General features: G+C 45.4%; 1 protein-coding gene across 1 annotated transcript in view; it reads left to right on the forward strand.

Annotated features, from left to right (window-relative positions):
- The window catches only part of LOC129556551 (cilia- and flagella-associated protein 337-like), a 136,556-nt gene that overhangs the window by 89,901 nt on the left and 27,819 nt on the right, over positions 1 to 18,836 (forward strand). Inside the window, 7 exon segments of the mRNA XM_088842823.1 lie at positions 4,925 to 5,076; positions 7,005 to 7,107; positions 10,333 to 10,439; positions 10,495 to 10,515; positions 10,517 to 10,572; positions 14,086 to 14,201; positions 16,927 to 17,098. Of these exon segments, the coding sequence (XP_088698949.1) occupies positions 4,925 to 5,076; positions 7,005 to 7,107; positions 10,333 to 10,439; positions 10,495 to 10,515; positions 10,517 to 10,572; positions 14,086 to 14,201; positions 16,927 to 17,098 (727 nt within the window).

The raw sequence follows: 18,836 nt of genomic DNA on the forward strand, positions 1-18,836 counted from the left end.
CTGCTTACAGAATGCAGGTTGGGGATGGGGGTGGTGGTGCTGAGGACAGAATGGGACAGAAGGAGTCAGCAGTCCTTTGCCACTAGAGGTGGTCATCTTATCTTGCAGAACCCATAGAGCAAGTGGGCCCTTTCTGAAATGCTGTCTCTAAGGCTTAGAATTTAAACCTTTCTGGCCCTGGCAGAGGCAGCAACATCCCTACCTTCATTTTGTTTGCCTTCATACCTCTTTTTATACCCAGGGTCCTGTCTGCCTCTAAAGCCCAGTCACTCTGTTATCTCTGGAATGCACTATTTTTTTAATTAAAAAAGAAGAAAAACCTGACTGATTTGTTTCATCCCTTACCTCATATGCTTTTCCAGTGAATATGACAAGTTTCCATGGCTCATCCACCTTCTTTTCTGGACTGTCACAGGGCCAGAGGAAGGGCATTTAGAGTAATGTGAGTTGCTGGAACCTCAGGACAGAGATCAGATTCACTGCAGATGCATAAACCAGCTCACTGACCCTTCACATAATAAATGATTCATAGATTCTGAGCTGAATTGTGTCTCTTCAAAATTCATATGTCGAAGTGTTAACCCCCAATACTTTAGAATATGGTTGTATTTACAGATAGGGCCTATAAAGAAATTGCTGGGTTTTGCTTAGTCACTAAGTCATGTCCAACTCTTTTGAAACCCCATGGACTGTGGTCCGCCAGGTTCCTCTGTCTACGGAATTTCTCAGGCAAGAATACTGAAGTGGGTCACCATTTCCTTCTCCAGGGGATCTTCCCAACCCAGGGATTGAACCCAAGTCTCTTGCATCCCCTGCATTGGCAGGCAGATTCCTGACCACTGAGCCACCAGGGAAGCCCCTATACAGAAATACTGAAGGTTAAATGAGGTCATATTGGTGGGACCTAATCTAGTATGACTGATGTCCTTATAAGAAGAAATCAGGACACTTAAGACTGAGAGGCAACCTTGTAAGGAAACAGCAGAAAGATGGTCTTCTGCAAGCCCAGGAGAAAGGTCATTGAAGAATCTAAATCTTTCCCTTGATTTTGGGCTTAAATCTCTTACTTCACACTGTACAAAAAGGTTAACTCAAAATGGATCACAGACCTAACTGTAAAAAGAGCTACACCTACAAAACTCTTAGAAGAAAACATGGGAGCAAATCTTCATGACCTTGGTCTAGACAATGATTTCTTAGATACGGCATCAAAAGCATAAGAGACTAAAGGAAAAAATGAGTTGATTTCCTCAAAAATAAAAACTTGCGCTTTAAAGGGCAATATTAAGAAAGTGATTAGACAACCTACAGGATGAGATAAAATACCTGCAAACCATATATCTGATGAGGGACCTGCACCTAGAATACAAAGAACTCAATGCTTAGCAATAAAAGCACAAATAGCTTATTTTTAAATGGGCAAAGGACTTTGACAGGAAGTCCTTCAAAGAAAATATTCAAACAGTCAGTAAACACAGGACAGGATGCTCAACATCATTAGTCACTATGAAAATTCAAACCACGTCCATTAGGATGGCTAACATTAAAAGACAGATGATAACAAATGTTGGCAAAGAAATAGAGAAATTGGAACCCTGGTAGACTGCTGGTGGGAATTGAAACAGTACAGCCACTTTGGAAAACATTTTGGTAGTTCTTTAAATGTTAACCAGAAAGTTAACATATGACCTAGCATTTCCACTCCTGGATTTATACCCAAGAGAATTGAAAACATCTGTTCACAAAAATACTTACATATGGATATTCATAGCAGCATTCATGACAGCCAAAAAAGTAGAAATAAACCAAATGTCCATGAACCAAGGAATGGATAAACAAAATCCAATCAGCCATACAATGGAATATTATTCAGCAACAAAAAATAGAAATGAAGCACTATCATATGGTACAACACAGAAAACATGAGAAGCTCTAAGTGTTAAGCGAAAGCCAGTCACAAAGGGCTGTGTACTGTGTAATTCCATTTACATGAAATGTCCAGAGTAGGAAAATTCAGAGACAGAAATGAGCTTAGTGCTTGTCAGAGGGTGGGGTGAGGTGGCAATGGGGGGTAGTAATTAATGGGTACGGGGTTTCCTTTTGGAGGAATGAAAATTTTTTGAAATTAGTGGCGATGGTTGCACAACTCTATGAATATGCTAAAAAACCATTGAATTGCATGCTTTAAAATGCAAAGTTTGTAGTATGTGGATTAAATGTCAATAAAGCTGTGATTTTTTTTTTTTTTTTAAAGAAGAGAGGGAGTGAGGAGTCAAGGATGACACCAAGATTTTATTTAGGTCTGTGATGAGGAAGATGGTGGGTGAGAGGAGCATAATGTCAGGAGCCCAGTTGTGGATGTGCTGGAGAGAGTCGTCCTGAGAGAGGGGAGATGTGAGGGCTGGAGATACAAATTTGGGAATCAGCATTTAGATGGAATTTTAAGCCATGGGTTTCATGCATTGGAGAAGGAAATGGCAACCCACTCCAGTGTTCTTGCCTGGAGAATCCCAGGGACGGGGGAGCCTGGTGGGCTGCCTTCTGTGGGGTCGCATAGAGTCGGACACAACTGAAGCGACTTAGCAGCAACAGCAGCAGCAGATGAGATCATAAAGGGAGCATGCTTGCGTGCTTAGTTGCATCCAACTCTTAGTGACTCTTTGGACTACAGCCTGCCAGGCTCCTCTGTCCATGGGATTTTTCAGGCAAGAGTACTGGAGTGGGTTGCCATTTCCTTCTCCAGGGGATCTTCTGGCCGGGGATCAAAGCCGAATCTCCTGTGTCTCCTACACTGCAGGCAAATTTTTTACCTGCTATACCATCAGGAAAGTCTCATAAAGGGAGTTAAAGTGGGCAAAATAGAGAAAAGCCCTAAAGACTGAGAATGGGGGCCCTGTGACACTCTGGGATTTTACTGTTTGTGGGGTCCAGCGTGGCTCCTGTGTAATGAGCTTAGGTCCATCTCATGGCAATGAAGAGCATATTATATAAAATTAAGTGTTGAGATCACAGTCAGGGCTACAACCAGGACCCAAACTCAATTCAGTCCTCCAAGGAAAACTGATTAAAATGGTAAGATTTATGGACTTTAGTTTTTTATTTATTTTGAAAATCAAATTCATCCAAAGGCATTCTCCAGGGCCACAAAGTTGGAGATTTCATATTTTTAATTCACTTTCTTTTTCAAAACTTGCCACCATCAGATAATCATAATTCTGTATGTGAGGACACATCTTCTCTCCCATTTCTTTTCCTAGTGCCTCTCCATTTTCCTCCAATCTAAACTCATGATGACAAGATTAGCATCTTGCCTGTGATGATTCAGGCATATCGAATCACTTCCCAAAGTGTGTTTAAAATATATTGAAATCCTATCTTGGAAATAGGGTGTGTAATTTATTTCAGAATACATTATTCCTATCAAATAAAAACTAATCAACTAGGAAGCAAACAGCTAAATTTCTAGCATGCCTGATCAGATAGTCTTCGTTCTTTGGTTGATTTTTTTTTTTAGCCCAAATATTTCATGCCTGTAAATCATGGGGACCCACAAAATGTTTCAGGAGTCTGCTAGTTTCTGGCATTCTCTAAAGAAGAGCAAAGTGACAATTCAGATTTCCATTTTCACTTGTTATTTTTTGTGCATTTAATATTGCACACCACAAACAGAGCTGTTTTATGTCAACAAGAAAGCTATTTCTTGGAAGGAAGAAGCATGGTGTGTTAGTTAAGGTAATGCCACTATAACAGATAAACCCCTATTTTCCATAGGTTGAAACAATGTAAGTTTATTTCTGTCTGTTGTAACAATCCAGCACCAGTGCTTCTGGCTAAGGGCACTTTTTCTCCCTTCAAGAATAGGGCTGTCAGGACTTTCCTGTGTTTCCATTTCAGGAAATGATAGTTCAATCCCTAGTCAGGGAACCAAGATCCCGTGTGCCACACAGTGCAGGTAAAAAAAAAAAAAAAATTAATGATGAACAATAATAGTATTATTCTAGCCATATTATAGGAGAAGGCAATGGTACCCCACTCCAGTACTCTTGCCTGGAGAATCCCATGAACGGAGGAGCCTGGTGTACTGCAGTCCATGGGATCGCGAAGAGTAGGACATGACTGACCGACTTCGCTTTCACTTTTCACTTTCATCCATTGGAGAAGGAAATGGCAACCCACTCCAGTGTTCTTGCCTGGAGAATCCCAGGGATGGTGGAGCCTGGTGGGCTGCCGTCTATGGGGTTGCATAGAGTCAGACATGACTAAAGCGACTTAGCATCAGCGGTAGAGCCATATTATACCATTTTCTAGCACTCATTTATTAAATGTTTAGATTCCTTAAAATAATTCTATAAGGCAAATGCTACTATTATTCTCCCCATTTTATAGATGAAGAAACTGAGGGAAAGCAAATGTAGTTATTTGTCCAACACCACACAGTGATTAGGCAGTACAGCTGGGATTCCATTCCAGGGACGGGGGGTTACGCTCTCCTCCAATAGTCACCTGGAGGTTTCTTGCCTGTGTCCTCCAGGGATGGGTTTTAAGGACCAACAGGAAGAAATGGGGGCATATCTTGGGGGCAGCACTAGCTCTGAGCCACAGATCAGACCCATACGGTGAGCCCCCACCGAGGAAGCTGTGTCTATGGAAGAGAAGCATCTCCTGGTGGGAAAGTACAGCACAGCTCTGGGGAGTTTAGTCTCAGTTGCCAGGCAGCTTCATCCTGGCCAAAGGGCTCAGGACCTCAGTCCCCACTTCCTGCTTCCTTTACAGACAACTACTTTTCCTTTGGGGGAGTGGGAGGAGGGGCAATGCGTGAACTTTGCATAAGCCTAAGAGATCCCCCAACAGCTGACCGCTTTGGAAACCCAGCAAAACAGGCTAGTCAAGAGCTCTGATCACTTTTTTCTCACTTCCTCCTCAGATCTGGGATCTGGAGACCAACAGCTGCTTGTTCACTGCCTCCTCCAAAGCCAGCAGCATTCGGGGTGAGCCCGAGGCCTGCCTCTATCTCCCCGGTCCCAGAGCCCTGTATGTGGCTGCTGATATCCCAGCACTCCTGCACCTGAGGCTGAGGTAGGAGGATGTCCTCTGGGTCCTGGCAGTCAGCTCTCCAGAGGTCCTGCAGAGCCCAGTGCAACTGCATAGGACCCTCTACCTAACAATCTAGAGCTAAGGACTCTGTGAGCCCCCGGCTGTACGCCCCACACCCTAGAGCACAGTGTCTATCTGGTGAGCTCTCCCTAACATGCCCACTGGTAACTCTGACAGCACCTCCCTATATCATCCTGAAGACTGAAATCCACCCCTTGAGCCTATTCCACCCACCAGCCCACCCCCGTAGGAAACTGTCCTAGAAACCCCAGGGCTGCTTACTCAGTCCTAAGGCAACAGCCTACTTGCAGTCCCACGGTCCAGCAGTGCCCATACCTGAAACCCCCGTCCCTCAAGCAGGGCAGCCACTCGAGGACACAGAGGGCACAGCCAGGTCATCCCACCAGCCAGGCCAAGAAGGCAGGCTCTTCACTTAAGAGGCCAAAACAACCAGCTGAAAAACGGGAGCATCTCTCTGTCAAACTGCTGTTTGTTCTACATGGTATCACTGTGTAGAACAAACAGCCTGCTGGGTTGATTTTTTTGGAGCAAAGTGTCTGAAATTCCACCTCACGGCAAAAATAGCCTCTTCTCTAGCACCAACACTTGAATGCCAGATACTGTCTGATGATCCCTGCTCCATCTCTGGGGAGATTGTGATGTTGACCAGGTCAGTCAACAGCCCCCTGTGGTCTCATCTGTGACATGTGGAGACTCTGCTCCCAAAAGTTCTAATCGTCCTTATGCCAAGGCCTGCTTTGCCCACACAGAGACTCTTCTGGCACTGAGCCTTCGGTTTCGGGTCCCCCGAATCTCTGTGAGTGGCCCAGGCTTGGGGCTGACCATCGCAGGGCACTAAGGAGAGTGAAGGCTGGTGACCAACGTGCAGTTCTTCAGTGTCCACTGCACGCCAGCCTTTTACCTCCTTCCCCACACTTTTTCCTCACAAAGTTTCTATAAAGGATTCCATTTTACAGATGAGGCGATGAGTGCAAAGGGATTGGGTGGCTTAAGAGGCAAAGTTCAAGGGCACAGGTGAGCCCTATGCCCCTGGGTGCCAGTGGGAGGCACTCTGCAGGGCCTCCCAGGATCTGGCCTGGCCTTGTCCCTGCTTTGAGGGAAAAGCACTGCCATTCAGGCTTGGGGGCTCAGAATGGGATGATACAGTTTGCTTGTTTGCGGGAAGATGTGAGTTAATAGGGAAGAAGGTCCACCTTGCAGTTTCATGAAGTCACACTCCTTCTTGCCCCATCATGGAGACATGGCATCAGTTCTCACGGTCAGTGGCTGCTCCTCATTGCGGACCCATCGTGTTACGTGAAGTCCTGTGCTAAAGACATCACATCCACCCTCTTTGTCCATGGGCACTGCATCAGCACATTCAACCAGCTGGAGATGGAAGAAAAAAATGATTTTAATTCCAGAATTTCCAAAAAGCAAAAGGACCCCCAAAGTTGAATTTGCCACATATGGCAACTATATACGTAGCATTTAAATTGCATTGCTTTTTATAAGTAATTTGGAGATGTTTTAAAGTATATAAAAGAATGTGCATGGGTTATATGCAAATATTATACTATTTTACATAAGGGACCCGAGAACCTGTGGATTTTGGTGTTCTTGGGGGTCCTCAAACCAATCCCCCCATCAGATACTGAGGGATGACTATATATATGGTTTCTCATTTAATCCTCTAAACAATGCTTTAAAGTAGATATCATTATCCCTATTTAATAGATCGTAAAAGTAGAGTTTTGAGCAGCTAAGTGACTTGCCCAAGGTCACAGGCCCATCATTTGAGCTCAAGACTATCCTCTTAATCAAGGTCATCGATGACTCGTCCCGGGTATGCGTGCTGTGCACTCAGTTCAAGTTTTTATCTTTCTCTCTCTCTGTTTTTCATGAACAAGTTCTCCCCATGAGCCTCACCCAGTGGTTTCCCACAAGGAACCTGTGGTATGCTGCTGGTACAACCCCACATTCAGGCAGGTGGTCAGCTGCTCAGAAGCATCTGCAAGTGTCAGTCATTAGTCTCTTTAGCAATGATGTGTTTGCAAGCTTGGCCCCACTGTCCTCACCTTCACGGGGCAATCTGTCTCTAGAAGTGAAAAATGAGAGGTTCGGGTCTGCTCTGCTGACCACCTGTAGTGCTTGGACACTCTTCCGTGAATTCTCACGTGGACGGAAGAGCCCACAGATTCTGCAGGGGCTTGCAGGGTGAGCCATTTGGAAGGACGGTCTGTCTGATCCTATGGAATGGTTAAGACTTCATGGCAATGCTCTTGTGTGGTATAGGATGATCAATGTACCCCTAACCCACCATAACTCTAGTCTGGGAATGAGGGTTCAGAGCTTGCCGTCTACTTCCCCTCTCACCAGGGCTCATGTGGACCCCGCTGGCCCCATCCTGGAGGACCTGCACAGTGTCTGGCCCACAGGAAGGGCCATAATCAGCAATCATTGCTCCTTGAACAAGGAACTAGAGCAGGGAAACATGGGCATCCCACAACTTATGTTTTTCTGTCCTTGAGGCAATGGGAGGGCACATCGCTAGTACACTGGTGCTGCAGAAATGTTCTGAAATCTTCTAGTATTAGTTCAATCACTTACTTTATTACTGACCTAGGCCCTAGCATTGCAAGTGAGTGTCCCTGGCAGTGTGGCCGTGACCTCTTCCCTCATTCCTCCCAGAGCCTGGTGCACCCTGTCTTTAGGATTTACAGCATCAGGAGCATCACAGCCCGGAAACATCCTCTTCCTGTTCACACTCACTTCAGCTGCACTCCCAGCATCTGTTCTTGCCGAGCTTCTACTCCAGAGATTAGTGGTCACCATGGTCTTATTAAGTACCAAAAGAAGTAGATTACCTGATCTCTTGGTCAAAAAATTTTTATGATGACTCAGTCTCAGATCATCTCAAAGAAAGTGGGTTCCTGCATAGTTTGGGTTCAAACTTACAGAGAAGCATTTATCCTTCAGATTTAGCAGAATCACCTCTGACTCCAAGGAAGTCAGCCTTATCACCCTTCTCAGCGTTCTGCACATTCCTGCCCCTGGCTCTGTGCAAACTTTTCCCATCTCCACCCTGGAATTTCCTTCTTCCTGCTCTTTTCCTACACACACCTAAGCAACCCTACAAGGTACAACTCAAGTCCTGTCTCCACCAGGGAAAATTTGCCTTCTCCACCCTGACTTGTATGGGCACCTCCCTCTTCCTGATCACCCACTGAGCCTTCTGTATGGTGTTCTGCTCTGTTCCATGTGTGTGAGCCTCACCTCTAAACAGTTTCTTCAGATGTTTGAGGGCAGGAATCAGAGCACCTATGTTTCCCTCTTCTTTCCTTCTTAATCTGTCAAAACCCTTCCTATTCCTTAAGGTACAACTCAGATGCCAGCCCCTGTAACAGCCCTAGATCCCCTCCCACATCCAGGCAGAATGAATGGCTCCATTAGTGTTTGGGCTCCTAATTCTATGCTAACACAGTCCGTCTTCCTCAATGGCATTATACTGATATGCAAGTCTCCCCAGTGGTGGGTGGTAAGTAGAGGTTGAATTGAGATATAAATACTCTACAATTATAACTGTATGTATTGGGCACATGCTGGTAATCAATCAGTCAATCAATTCGGTCACTCAGTAGTGTCCCACTCTTTGCGACCCCATGAACCACAGCACGCCAGGCCTCCCTGTCCATCACCAACTCCTGGAGTCCACCCAAACCCATGTCCATTGAGTTGGTGATGCCATCCAAATATCCCACCCTCTGTCGTCCCCTTCTCCTCCTGCCCTCAATCTTTCCCACCATCAGGGTCTTTTCCAGTGAGTCAGCTCTTCGCATCAGGTGGCCAAAGTAGTGGAGTTTCAGCTTCAACATCAGTCTTTCCAATGAACACCCAAGACTGATCTCCTTTAGGATGGACTGGTTGGATCTCCTTGCAGTGATAAACACCCCTATACTTACTGAATTAAATTATTGATTTAAGTATTTGCTCACCTTGCAGATCTGTTGCTATCTGAAATCTTTGTAGCATAGTCATGCCCATCATCACAATCCATGACATCTAGACTCCATTGCCCAAGATCTTGATAAGGCCTGAATTTAGGAATACCACTGTATCACATTGTATTCATTCATTTGTATAAACTGAGCACTAGGGACCACCAAATTTTGACACCTCCAAAATGCTTATAAGCTCCACAATGAAGATTAATAGAGTTCAATCAAATGTTTACAATATATTACTTATGAACTGCAACTTAACACATGCATAGTTACATGTAATACCAAAGTTTATCAGAATAACAATTTTGGGGACTTCCTTGGCGGTCCAGTGGTTAGGACTCTGCTTCCACTGCAAGGGGCACAGGTTCAATCCCTGGTCTGGGAACTAAGATCCCACCATGCCATGGCACAGCCAAAATTTTATTTTTTTAATTTTAAAGATTTCATTCAAAGAGTGCTCAAGAGATGGGGTGAAAAGAAAGTAACTGCAAGGCTGGAACAAGCTGGACTGAGCAAAGCTTTAAAGCTGAGGGTTTATATATCCTTCCCAGAAAATGTGTCATCTTTCCTATTCAGCTTTGCTTTGGTGGTAAATAAATCTGGCTGCTCAAAATTCAGTTCACACCTGTCTTCTCTGAGTGATATGGTCAGGAGATTTTTATCCAATGCTTCTAAATTTTCTGATCTTCTCAGTCAGTACTATGGACTGAATTGTGTTCCCCTCAAATGCATGTGTTGAAGTCCTAATGCTCAGTACCTCAGAATATGGTTGTATTTGGAGACAGTCTTTAGAGAGGTCATCATGTTAAACTGAGACTGTGAGGGTGGGCCCTAATTCTATCTGACTGGCGTTCTTATAACAAGAGGAAATTTGTACACACAAAGAGATGCTGGGGTGCAGAGGCACAGAGGACAGACCATGTGAGGACTCAGTGAGAAGGTGGCCATCCACAAGCCAGAGAGAGAGGCCTCGAAAGAGACCAAACCCTGCTGGCAACTTGATCTTGGACTGTGAGAAAATACATGTCTGTTGTTTATGGCCCCAGTCTATGGTATTTTATTATGGCAGCCCTAGCTAATGAACACACTCAGGTAAGCCAACTTGTATTAAAAGTACAGAAACCTTCAGAGTAAACACTTATCTTTCATATTTATGACGCTAGACCTCTAAATGTAAATTCTCTCCAGTTTAATAGCCAGTCTCCAGGCTACTTTTTTAAACTTCCTGTTACAGGTGGTGAAAGTATGGGACTTTGAAACAGGAAGACTGTTGTCTGAATTTACTGGGGCTCATGGCAATGCTGGAATCACCTGTCTGACCTTTGACTCCAGTGGAAGAAGGTATGTGCTTTCGTCAGAATCTTCTGCTGTCCTGATGGAGGGTTCTGCTTTTTAGGCTGGTCACTGGGGGCAGAGAGCTGTCTGAAAATATGGAGCTACAACCGTGGACATGGTCTGCACACTCTGAAACATGGTGAGTCACCTCCTACCAAGGGTCCCCATAAAATAATGACACACATTAGGCATTTGGGGCAAATACAGGAGAAATCAAATGAGACAGAGTCTAGGATGCATGTAACAATGTTATATCCTTTCTCTCTAGTATTTCCTTGCCACCCACGCTAAACCACTGGGCAGGAGGGACATTCTTCACATGTATGTTTGTGCTCCCATCTATAGCCTGTGCATTTGTTCCCTCACTGCCTGGTATAGACCTGAAATCTTTCAAAAGTTTAACCTGGGACTTCCCTGGCAGTCTAGTGGTTAAGACTTTGCCTTCCATCTCAGGGCATGTAGGTTTCAATTACTTGTCAGGGGGCTAAGATCCCACATGCCTCACAACCAAAAACCCAAAACATGAAACAGAAGCAATATTGTAACGGATTCAACAAATACTTTAAAAACAGCCAGGCTCCTCTGTCTATGGGATTTCCCGGGCAAGCATGCTGGAGTGGGTTGTCATTCCTTCTCCAGGGGATCTTCCCAACCCAGGAATCAAACCCAGGTCTCCTGCATTGCAGGCAGATTCTTTATCCATGAGCTACGAGGAAAGCACCCACCCACCCCCACCCCCCCAAAAAAATCTTTAAAATATTTAATTTTTCTAAGCATTTTAAATATCACATAAGTCAAACATCACAAAGTCTTGATGAACTTAGATGAACTAAAAGCAAGTCTTTTTTATGTGTCATTGTGATCTTTTTTTCAAGTGTGCTTATTCCCTTTGTTCACATGCTGGGTCTACTCCTGGTAAAAATTTCCACAATTCTGGCCTGTGAAACTATGAGGAAGATCAGAGGCAAATGTTCTTCAACTATCGGAGAATATAAACAAAGTCCAAGTAAATAAGATAAAAATTGCTCAGCGCAATGTGTGTTTGGTTCCTAGTTTTGCCTTTGACTTCATGAGTTTGTTGCTGGTTCACTGTCAATAAGTGTCAGACACTCTGCAGGAGAAGGTGAGCCTCTTCCCATGGCTGAGCCAGGGCTGAATCGACCTTTTAGGTAAGAGTGGCATCAGCTGTGTTTTAATGGCTTGGAAAGACAACTAACTGTGGTCTGAAAACCAGAAAGTAAGTGCTGAAGTTTCCCCAGTCATCAGTTGGATTAAGCCAACATGTGTAAACTGATTCAAGAGCTAATAAAGAAAAAAGTTTTTATCTTATTTACTTGGACTTCATTTATACTCTTATGTACTTGGATTCTAAGTTGATAATATGTTTCTAGATGGAGACCAAGGTGAAGTCTGTGATTGCACCTACTTGGAAGTGAACCAAAATAAGTGAGTTACATTCAGCTTGAATGTAAGAGAGACAACTTTGAATATTTGCTTGGATATCCTTTTAGACACAAACTTTGTCCTAGGGAAGGATACTAAAGATAGTAAAGGGAATTTTCCAGAAGGAAATGTGTCAAAGAATTCCCCAAACTGTGGTTGCTCCCTGATGGTAATTTAGGCAACTTGTCTCTCCTAGAATACTGGAAACAATTATCTTCACATTTTGATAGTGGTTTAGAGGTAGAGATAGGAAACAGCGCGTCTTCCACCAAATGCTTTATCAAGGAATAAATCACAAACTAGAGTAGCTAAATTCAGCAGCCATAAGTCAAAGAATAAAAATCCAATAAATTCCCTCCTGAACATGAAAGTGTTAAAAAGCAGCACTTGATCCATTTCTATTTGTGTCCCTGCCTCCATGGTTCAGCCAGGCTCTCGGGACCAAGTAATCCTCAGAAAGGCAGCTGCTCATGGAACAGAACTTGGGAACAACAGAGTATCCTGTTTCTGTTCCTAATCCTTTAAGAGCCAGTTAAAAAACTGACCCTCATTTACCAAATCATGTTTTATCTTGCTCTTCATAAAAAAACAGAAGAGGTGGCTTTCTTGCTCTCTTCATTTGTCACATGGACATGACAAAATCAAGCCACAGTGCTGATTCCATGGAATCCCATCTTTCCTCCCTCCTTCCCTTTAACAAACTTCATTTTTCTCCTTCGGTCTCGTTAGTTCTTTTTTGTGGGAAGAAGTATAATGACACTACATCCAGTTCTGATGTGTGGGGGTTTTCCCAGCAAGTCATTCTCCAACACCAGCTGGTACCCTATGGTTCTGACCCTGTCTGCCTGGGGAGAGCATCAGATTCCATGGGGTAGAGTTCACTCTTCCAAGACACAAGACTCCCGCCCCTCCACTTCAGATACCATTTGCAAGTCCTGTCCAACTGACTATAGACTAGAAGGTCCAACAACCCCCTCCTTGGATTATGTTCATTTTCCCGAGCATCACACAGAACTTAGAGAAATGCTTCACTTAATGGATTATGATTTTACTACAAACGGATATAACTCTGGGCTAGTCAGATGAATGAGATGAGACAGTTAGGTATGGGAAAGGACAAGGAGCTTCCATGGTCTCGTCGCTCAAGAAACTGCAGGGTTTAGCAACTCTGTGCCAGAATGTGGACAAAGCCCAAATGGATATTTCTTATTATAAATCACGATATCACAAAGTACTGGGTATAAAAGCTCTCGGGGGCAGAGGAGGGCATCTCCAGGATCCAAACCTGACTAGCCCTGACAGCTGCAGCTCCTCACACCCTGCAGGTGGCTATGCTCCCCTCTCCATGCAGGGGCTTCCAGCTTCATCTCTGATACCCTCACCCCTAATTGAAGATCAACCAGACTGTCAACTTTCTGGCTCTTTAAATTCTTCCTTCTCTCTCCCATCTTGTCTTTATTCCCTGTGAAAGTATTAATAAGTCAATCGTATCTGACTCTTTGCAACCCCAGGGACTGTATCCTGCCAGGCTCCTCTGTCCATGGAATTCTCCAGGCAAGAATGCTGGAGTGAGTTATCATTTCTTTCTTTGTGCCCCAGTTTCTCTCTAAATGAGAAAGGAAATAAATACCATCTATAAGCATCTCTGTGGGAAAAAATTCTTTTTTATGACTTACAGTTGGGAAAGGGAATTAAGAGACAGGAGAAGATGAAAATTCTGACTTAAAACTGCATTTTAAATCTACCTGTGGCATTTTATTTCCCTTGCTTGCTATGCTGATGGTTCTGGATTTCCAAAGTCTTTAAACATTGTAAGTTCTTTATTCACTTGAAAGTATGCTGTATTTCACAGCCTAAGCCCAGCATCCTCAGATGATCTGCAACATGACTACCTGAGAGGTCTTGGCATTGAATTCGCCCTTTGGTATTATAGATTCCTGGGCTGATGGCTTTTGTTTTAGCTCATGCAACAGCTATGGGTCTTATTGTGGAGGTAAAGTTATGCAGACCATCCAAGGAGAGCTTGTCAGTTGGCATATGATTTGCTGAAATGCAATCACCCAAACGTCAGGAGTGGATTGCTTTTTATTCCCACTAGCACTAGGGGAATTTGCTTTGACATTTTGAAAATCTACATCACTGGTGGAGTGAGGGGTAGAGTTGTAAAATGTGCCAGCACCTCTCTCTGAAGCTGTGAGTGTGTTGGCAGCTCATTTCACTGCTGGTACAGCGTCTCCTATTTGGCTTTGGATGCAGGACACACCGTGTGACTTTCATCACTTCCGGAAGCCACAGCCACACTGGCAAGATGACTTGTGAGCCCTGGTCCACTGTCCGACTCTCAACCCAAACAGTGGCACTTGATGGGGATGTCATTCCCTCCAGAGGCTCACCTGAGTCCCGTGGGCCTGCCTAGGGTGGTCACAGCATCTCAAGAGCCTCCAGTGTGGTGGGATTCATAATTGGGTCCAGGTAGAGCCAGGAGCCCTGAGCTCCAGGCAGCTGCTTCTGCTCCACAGGAGTGATGGCCGGTGCTTTTTTTCGGCATGAGGCCCAGGAGCAAGTCCGCATGGCTCTCCTTGAATTCAGCCTGGAGTCCTATTGTGCAAGAACAGCAGTCCAGGACCTGCTGGGGATGACTTTCTTCAAGCAAGCATCCACTTCCTGCTTCTGCTCCAGTGCAAAACCATAATCATTCACCGTGCCATCCTTGGGTGGCCAGGGAACCTAAGCAATGACATTCCTGCTGCCCCATGGCTTGTTAGGGACCCAGAGCCAGGGAACGTCTTATAATTCTTATTAGCACTTAAAACTGCCCCCAGCCTTCTACAGCTTCCCAGAGCCAAATGAACTCCCTCAAAACTGTCTGGATTCATGTTGTAGTGCAGCAAAGACCAATACAACATTGTAAAACAGTTATTCTCCAATTAAAAATAAATTTACCAAAATGTCTGGATGTCAAGCCATTAAGACAAGTATTAAGAAAGGAACGTCACTGTGCACAAGCATTTCACACCAGCCAACCCCACCTTATGCCCTGTAAATATTCCAAAAGCCACAAGTCACTAGAATACAAAGTCATAAAGACAGACCTCGTCTGCTTTCTCCACTGTATTTCCAGGATGTAGCTCAGTGCCTAGCTTATATTAATAGGCTTTCATTCAACCAACATGTGTCAAACATGTGCCCAGCCTGTGCTGGTCACTGAGCTTACAATGATGAGCAAAGTGGTCATCCCGTGGTCCCTGCCTTTATGAAGTTTCAGATGCGTGATTATTAAGTGAAAGAACAGAGTTTGCAGAAAATGTCCCCAGGAAAGCCACAGCCATTGTAAGGGCAGAAATCATGCAAGAGTCAGGGAAGTATTAGTTCATCCAAATATTTATTCATTTAATTATCAATTCTTTCAGCCCCTACTTATCAAGCACTGACATAGTGCCATCCTTTGTGGGTAGGCGCACAGGATACAAACAGAATAAACTGTGATTCCCAGCCCAGGGTCCACAGGCTGCAAAGGAGATAAACTAAGTAATCATTATACAATGTGACAGATGATGTAATAATGTATGAAATACTAGAGAAACCCAGAGATGGGAACCACCAATTTTGCTTTAATATCATGCTGCTGCTGCTGCTGCTGAGTCGCTTTAGTCGTGTCCGACTCTATGTGACCCCACAGACGGCAGCCCACCAGGCTCCCCCGTCCCTGGGGTTCTCCAGGCAAGAATTCTGGAGTGGGTTGCCATTAACATCATGGAGGATATTAAAAGATTACTAGGATTTTTCTGGGAGGCCAAGTAGGAAAAGGCAGTCTGGATGGGGGAGATGGGGAGAGGCCTGTCTGGAAGCAGGAGAAGCATGTTGTCTGGAAGGACTATGAATAATCTGAGGGGCTGGAGATTCGGGTACAGGAGGGAAATGAGGCTGGAAGTTAAATCAGAGCCTGAAAGCCATCCAAGGCATGTAAACTGCATTCCACAGGTAGTGGGGACCGTGGAGGGAGAACTTCCAGACACCAATGCTCACAGACCTCAGAAGGAGGTGAGATTTGGAGGCAGACTGTCGGGAGGAGAAAGTCATTAACTTTCTCTCCAACTCTCCTTCCCACCACCTCCCTAGCTGCTTTGAGGCAGAAGGGACATCTTAGCCGATAACAGAGAGGTCCTCAAGGGACATTCCGCGGGAAGCACGTGAAGACAAGGGAGAAAGAATATCCTTTACAGCCCCAGGAGAAGTTCTCTTCACAAGGGAACTGCACCCCAGGGAGAAAGTTTTAACTTTCAACCTTCAACTGGAGAATAGTCAGGCACTCTTGGAGCTCTGCAGCTCTGGTCTGAAAAAGAAAAACATTTCTCTTGTGTTTCTTATCTTTCTTAAGCACGCATATACCCAAATTCTCCTTTCAAGGAGAGTGAGTGAAGTGAAAGTGAAGTCGCTCAGTCGTGTCCGACTCTTTGCGACCCCATGGACTGTAGCCCACCAGGCTCCTCTGTCTGTGGGATTCTCCAGGCAAGAGTACTGGAGTGGGCTGCCGTTTCCTTCTCCAGGAGAACTTCCCAACCCAGGGATCGAAGCCAGGTCTCCTGCATTGAAGGCAGACGCTTTACTATCTGAGCCACCAGGGAAGCTCACACTGGTGGGCAGAGGGAAGCCCTGGAGGAACTGAGCTGAGGGACTCCACACCCTGGAATTTAGACCTGGGGCTCATGGGAGGCCAGTGCTTGGGTTCCATTGTCACATTCCCATCAACTTTTCAGCCCCAAAGAGGGCTCCTTGCAAAGAGCCTCCTTGCTAGTACTGGAGGTGGTAAGGAAGCTGATTGAAGTAGTATTTCCCTGGGGAAGGTGATGAAACTGACTCAGAAGGATGCAGCTCCTCTCCGGCTGATCTGTGAGGGTTGCCCTGACCCCCTGGGCTGGGCCACCAGGTTCCAGGGGTAACCACAGGAGGAACCCCTCTTCCTCCTCTGTCCAGGCGTCAAATGCAGGCAAGTGAGCTATGGGTGACTGGGGACTGGGTTTCTCACTCTGTCCCCACATCTCTTTCCTAGAACTGTGGGCACAGGGAAGACATCCTCCGTGTGGCTCATTGTCCACCTTCTCTCCTGGCCACCTCCAGTTACGACGGGGAGACTATCATCTGGAGTGTCATCTCAGGCCACGTGTACTGCAAGCTGAATTCCCCCAGCTCCTCTGATGGCACGGAAGATAGAGAAGGTAGAGGTGGCCTCCACGGCCACTCTGCATGGGCCCGGCAGGCTCAGGCTCCTGACAAGTTGTCTAAAGGGAGTTCATCTCTGGAATGCTTCCCAGTTATAAGGGAGTGGCCTGGTTTCAGGTCTTAACTTGTGAGATGGCGATTTTCAGAGCTGGGGAGGGCAGGAGTGGTGGGGGGAGCTTGAGAGTTCAGTTAGCTCAGTACACGTCCCCGGGCACCTGTTCATCAGAGCCCATCTCACACATACCTGAAACTAACATAACATTGTAAGTCAATTATGTGCTTGTGTGCTTCAGTCATGTCTGACTCTTTGTGACCCCATGGACGGTAGCCCACCAATCACCTCTGTCCATGGGTTTCTCCAGGCAAGAATACTGGAGTGGGTTGCCATGCCCTCCTCCAGGAGATCTTCCCAACCCAGGGATCGAACCAGCACCTCTTATGTCTCCTGCATTGGCAGATGGGTTCTTTACCACTAGCGCCACCTGGGAAGCCCCATTAATTGTATGCTACAAAACTCCCCATTGTCCCACTGCACTCTTCCCAATTCTTCTGCACTGGTCCCAGTTCTAAAAGGCTCTCTCTGTCTGTTGTCTGCTAATGTGATCATGGGTCCGTTCACTCACTTATTCATTCAAAGAATACAGACAAGTTCCTGCTCTGTGCCAGGCTCAGTGCTAGGTCTTGGGCTGGTAATCGCATCCCTCTCTCCCCAGGAGTCCTGAGCCATGTGGAAAACACACGTGGGAGATCCACTTATCTATCAGTTCCATTGCTGGTGGTGCTGGACTGTAAAAGTGGCAGGAACCCAGAGCCATACAGGCAGCTTCTTACCACTGCTCTCTCCCCATGTCCAGAGTCCAGCTTCATCCTTCCCAAGTGGCCATCTGCAGATGCTCATGAGCCAACAGCCAGAGGTCCCACTCCTCACACCCATGAGCCCCAGCAGGGGAGACACAGACAGAAGTGCTGGGCATTTTTGCATAAAACTGGGGAGTTCCTGCATCTTCAGAAGCCAAACCAACCCACCCTTAGAGAGCCATGACCCTCAGACTACGATCCCTGCTTTAGACATGTGATGACTTAGTAGCCAAGGAAAGTCTCCAGTGACTCCTTGGATCAGAAAATATGTGTGAGCCGCTCCCACGGCTCAGATGGGAGCCCATGGGAGATGTGTACCAGAGGCTAGAGACAGATGTGAGACCTTGGGGCTATGCACACCAAGGGACTCACAGTCTAAATTCAGGCACAAATGTGATGCTCAACAGGTAAAATGAGGATAAAGCAAGCAGTCAGCCTGCTGTGCTGGAGAGACGCTCCGGAGGGCAGTGGTTAGAAACTGAAACCTTTGGACGCCATGAGATTAAAAAGAAATTCTTACCTGTAGATTTATGATCCTGTCTATTTCTAGCCCCTTTGCTGCCTATAAAAAAAGACCCTTCTGTGAAGCTGTTTCTGAGAGTGCCTAAGAGTTTAAAAAATCTTTGGGGAAAAAGTGGTGGCATTTCCTTCTAAAGGTTTATTTTCATTGCATTAAATTGAGAATTAAGTCACTGGCCAAGAATGCAGTGTTGACCTTTCAGCCAGCAGTTCTAATTTAAAACCCTCTTTGCAGCAGCATTTATTGCTTCAAGTTATGTGGCCATTGGTTTTTGAAAAATTCCTTTTCTCTCCAAAAATGCAAAAACCAGTCCTAGTTCCTAATTATTCACATTTCAACAGTGCAAAAAAAAATGCACAAAT

Source organism: Moschus berezovskii, chromosome 13, assembly GCF_049115385.1.
Source record: "Moschus berezovskii isolate FMDL1 chromosome 13, NW_MosBer_1.0, whole genome shotgun sequence".
Lineage (NCBI taxonomy): Eukaryota > Metazoa > Chordata > Mammalia > Artiodactyla > Moschidae > Moschus > Moschus berezovskii.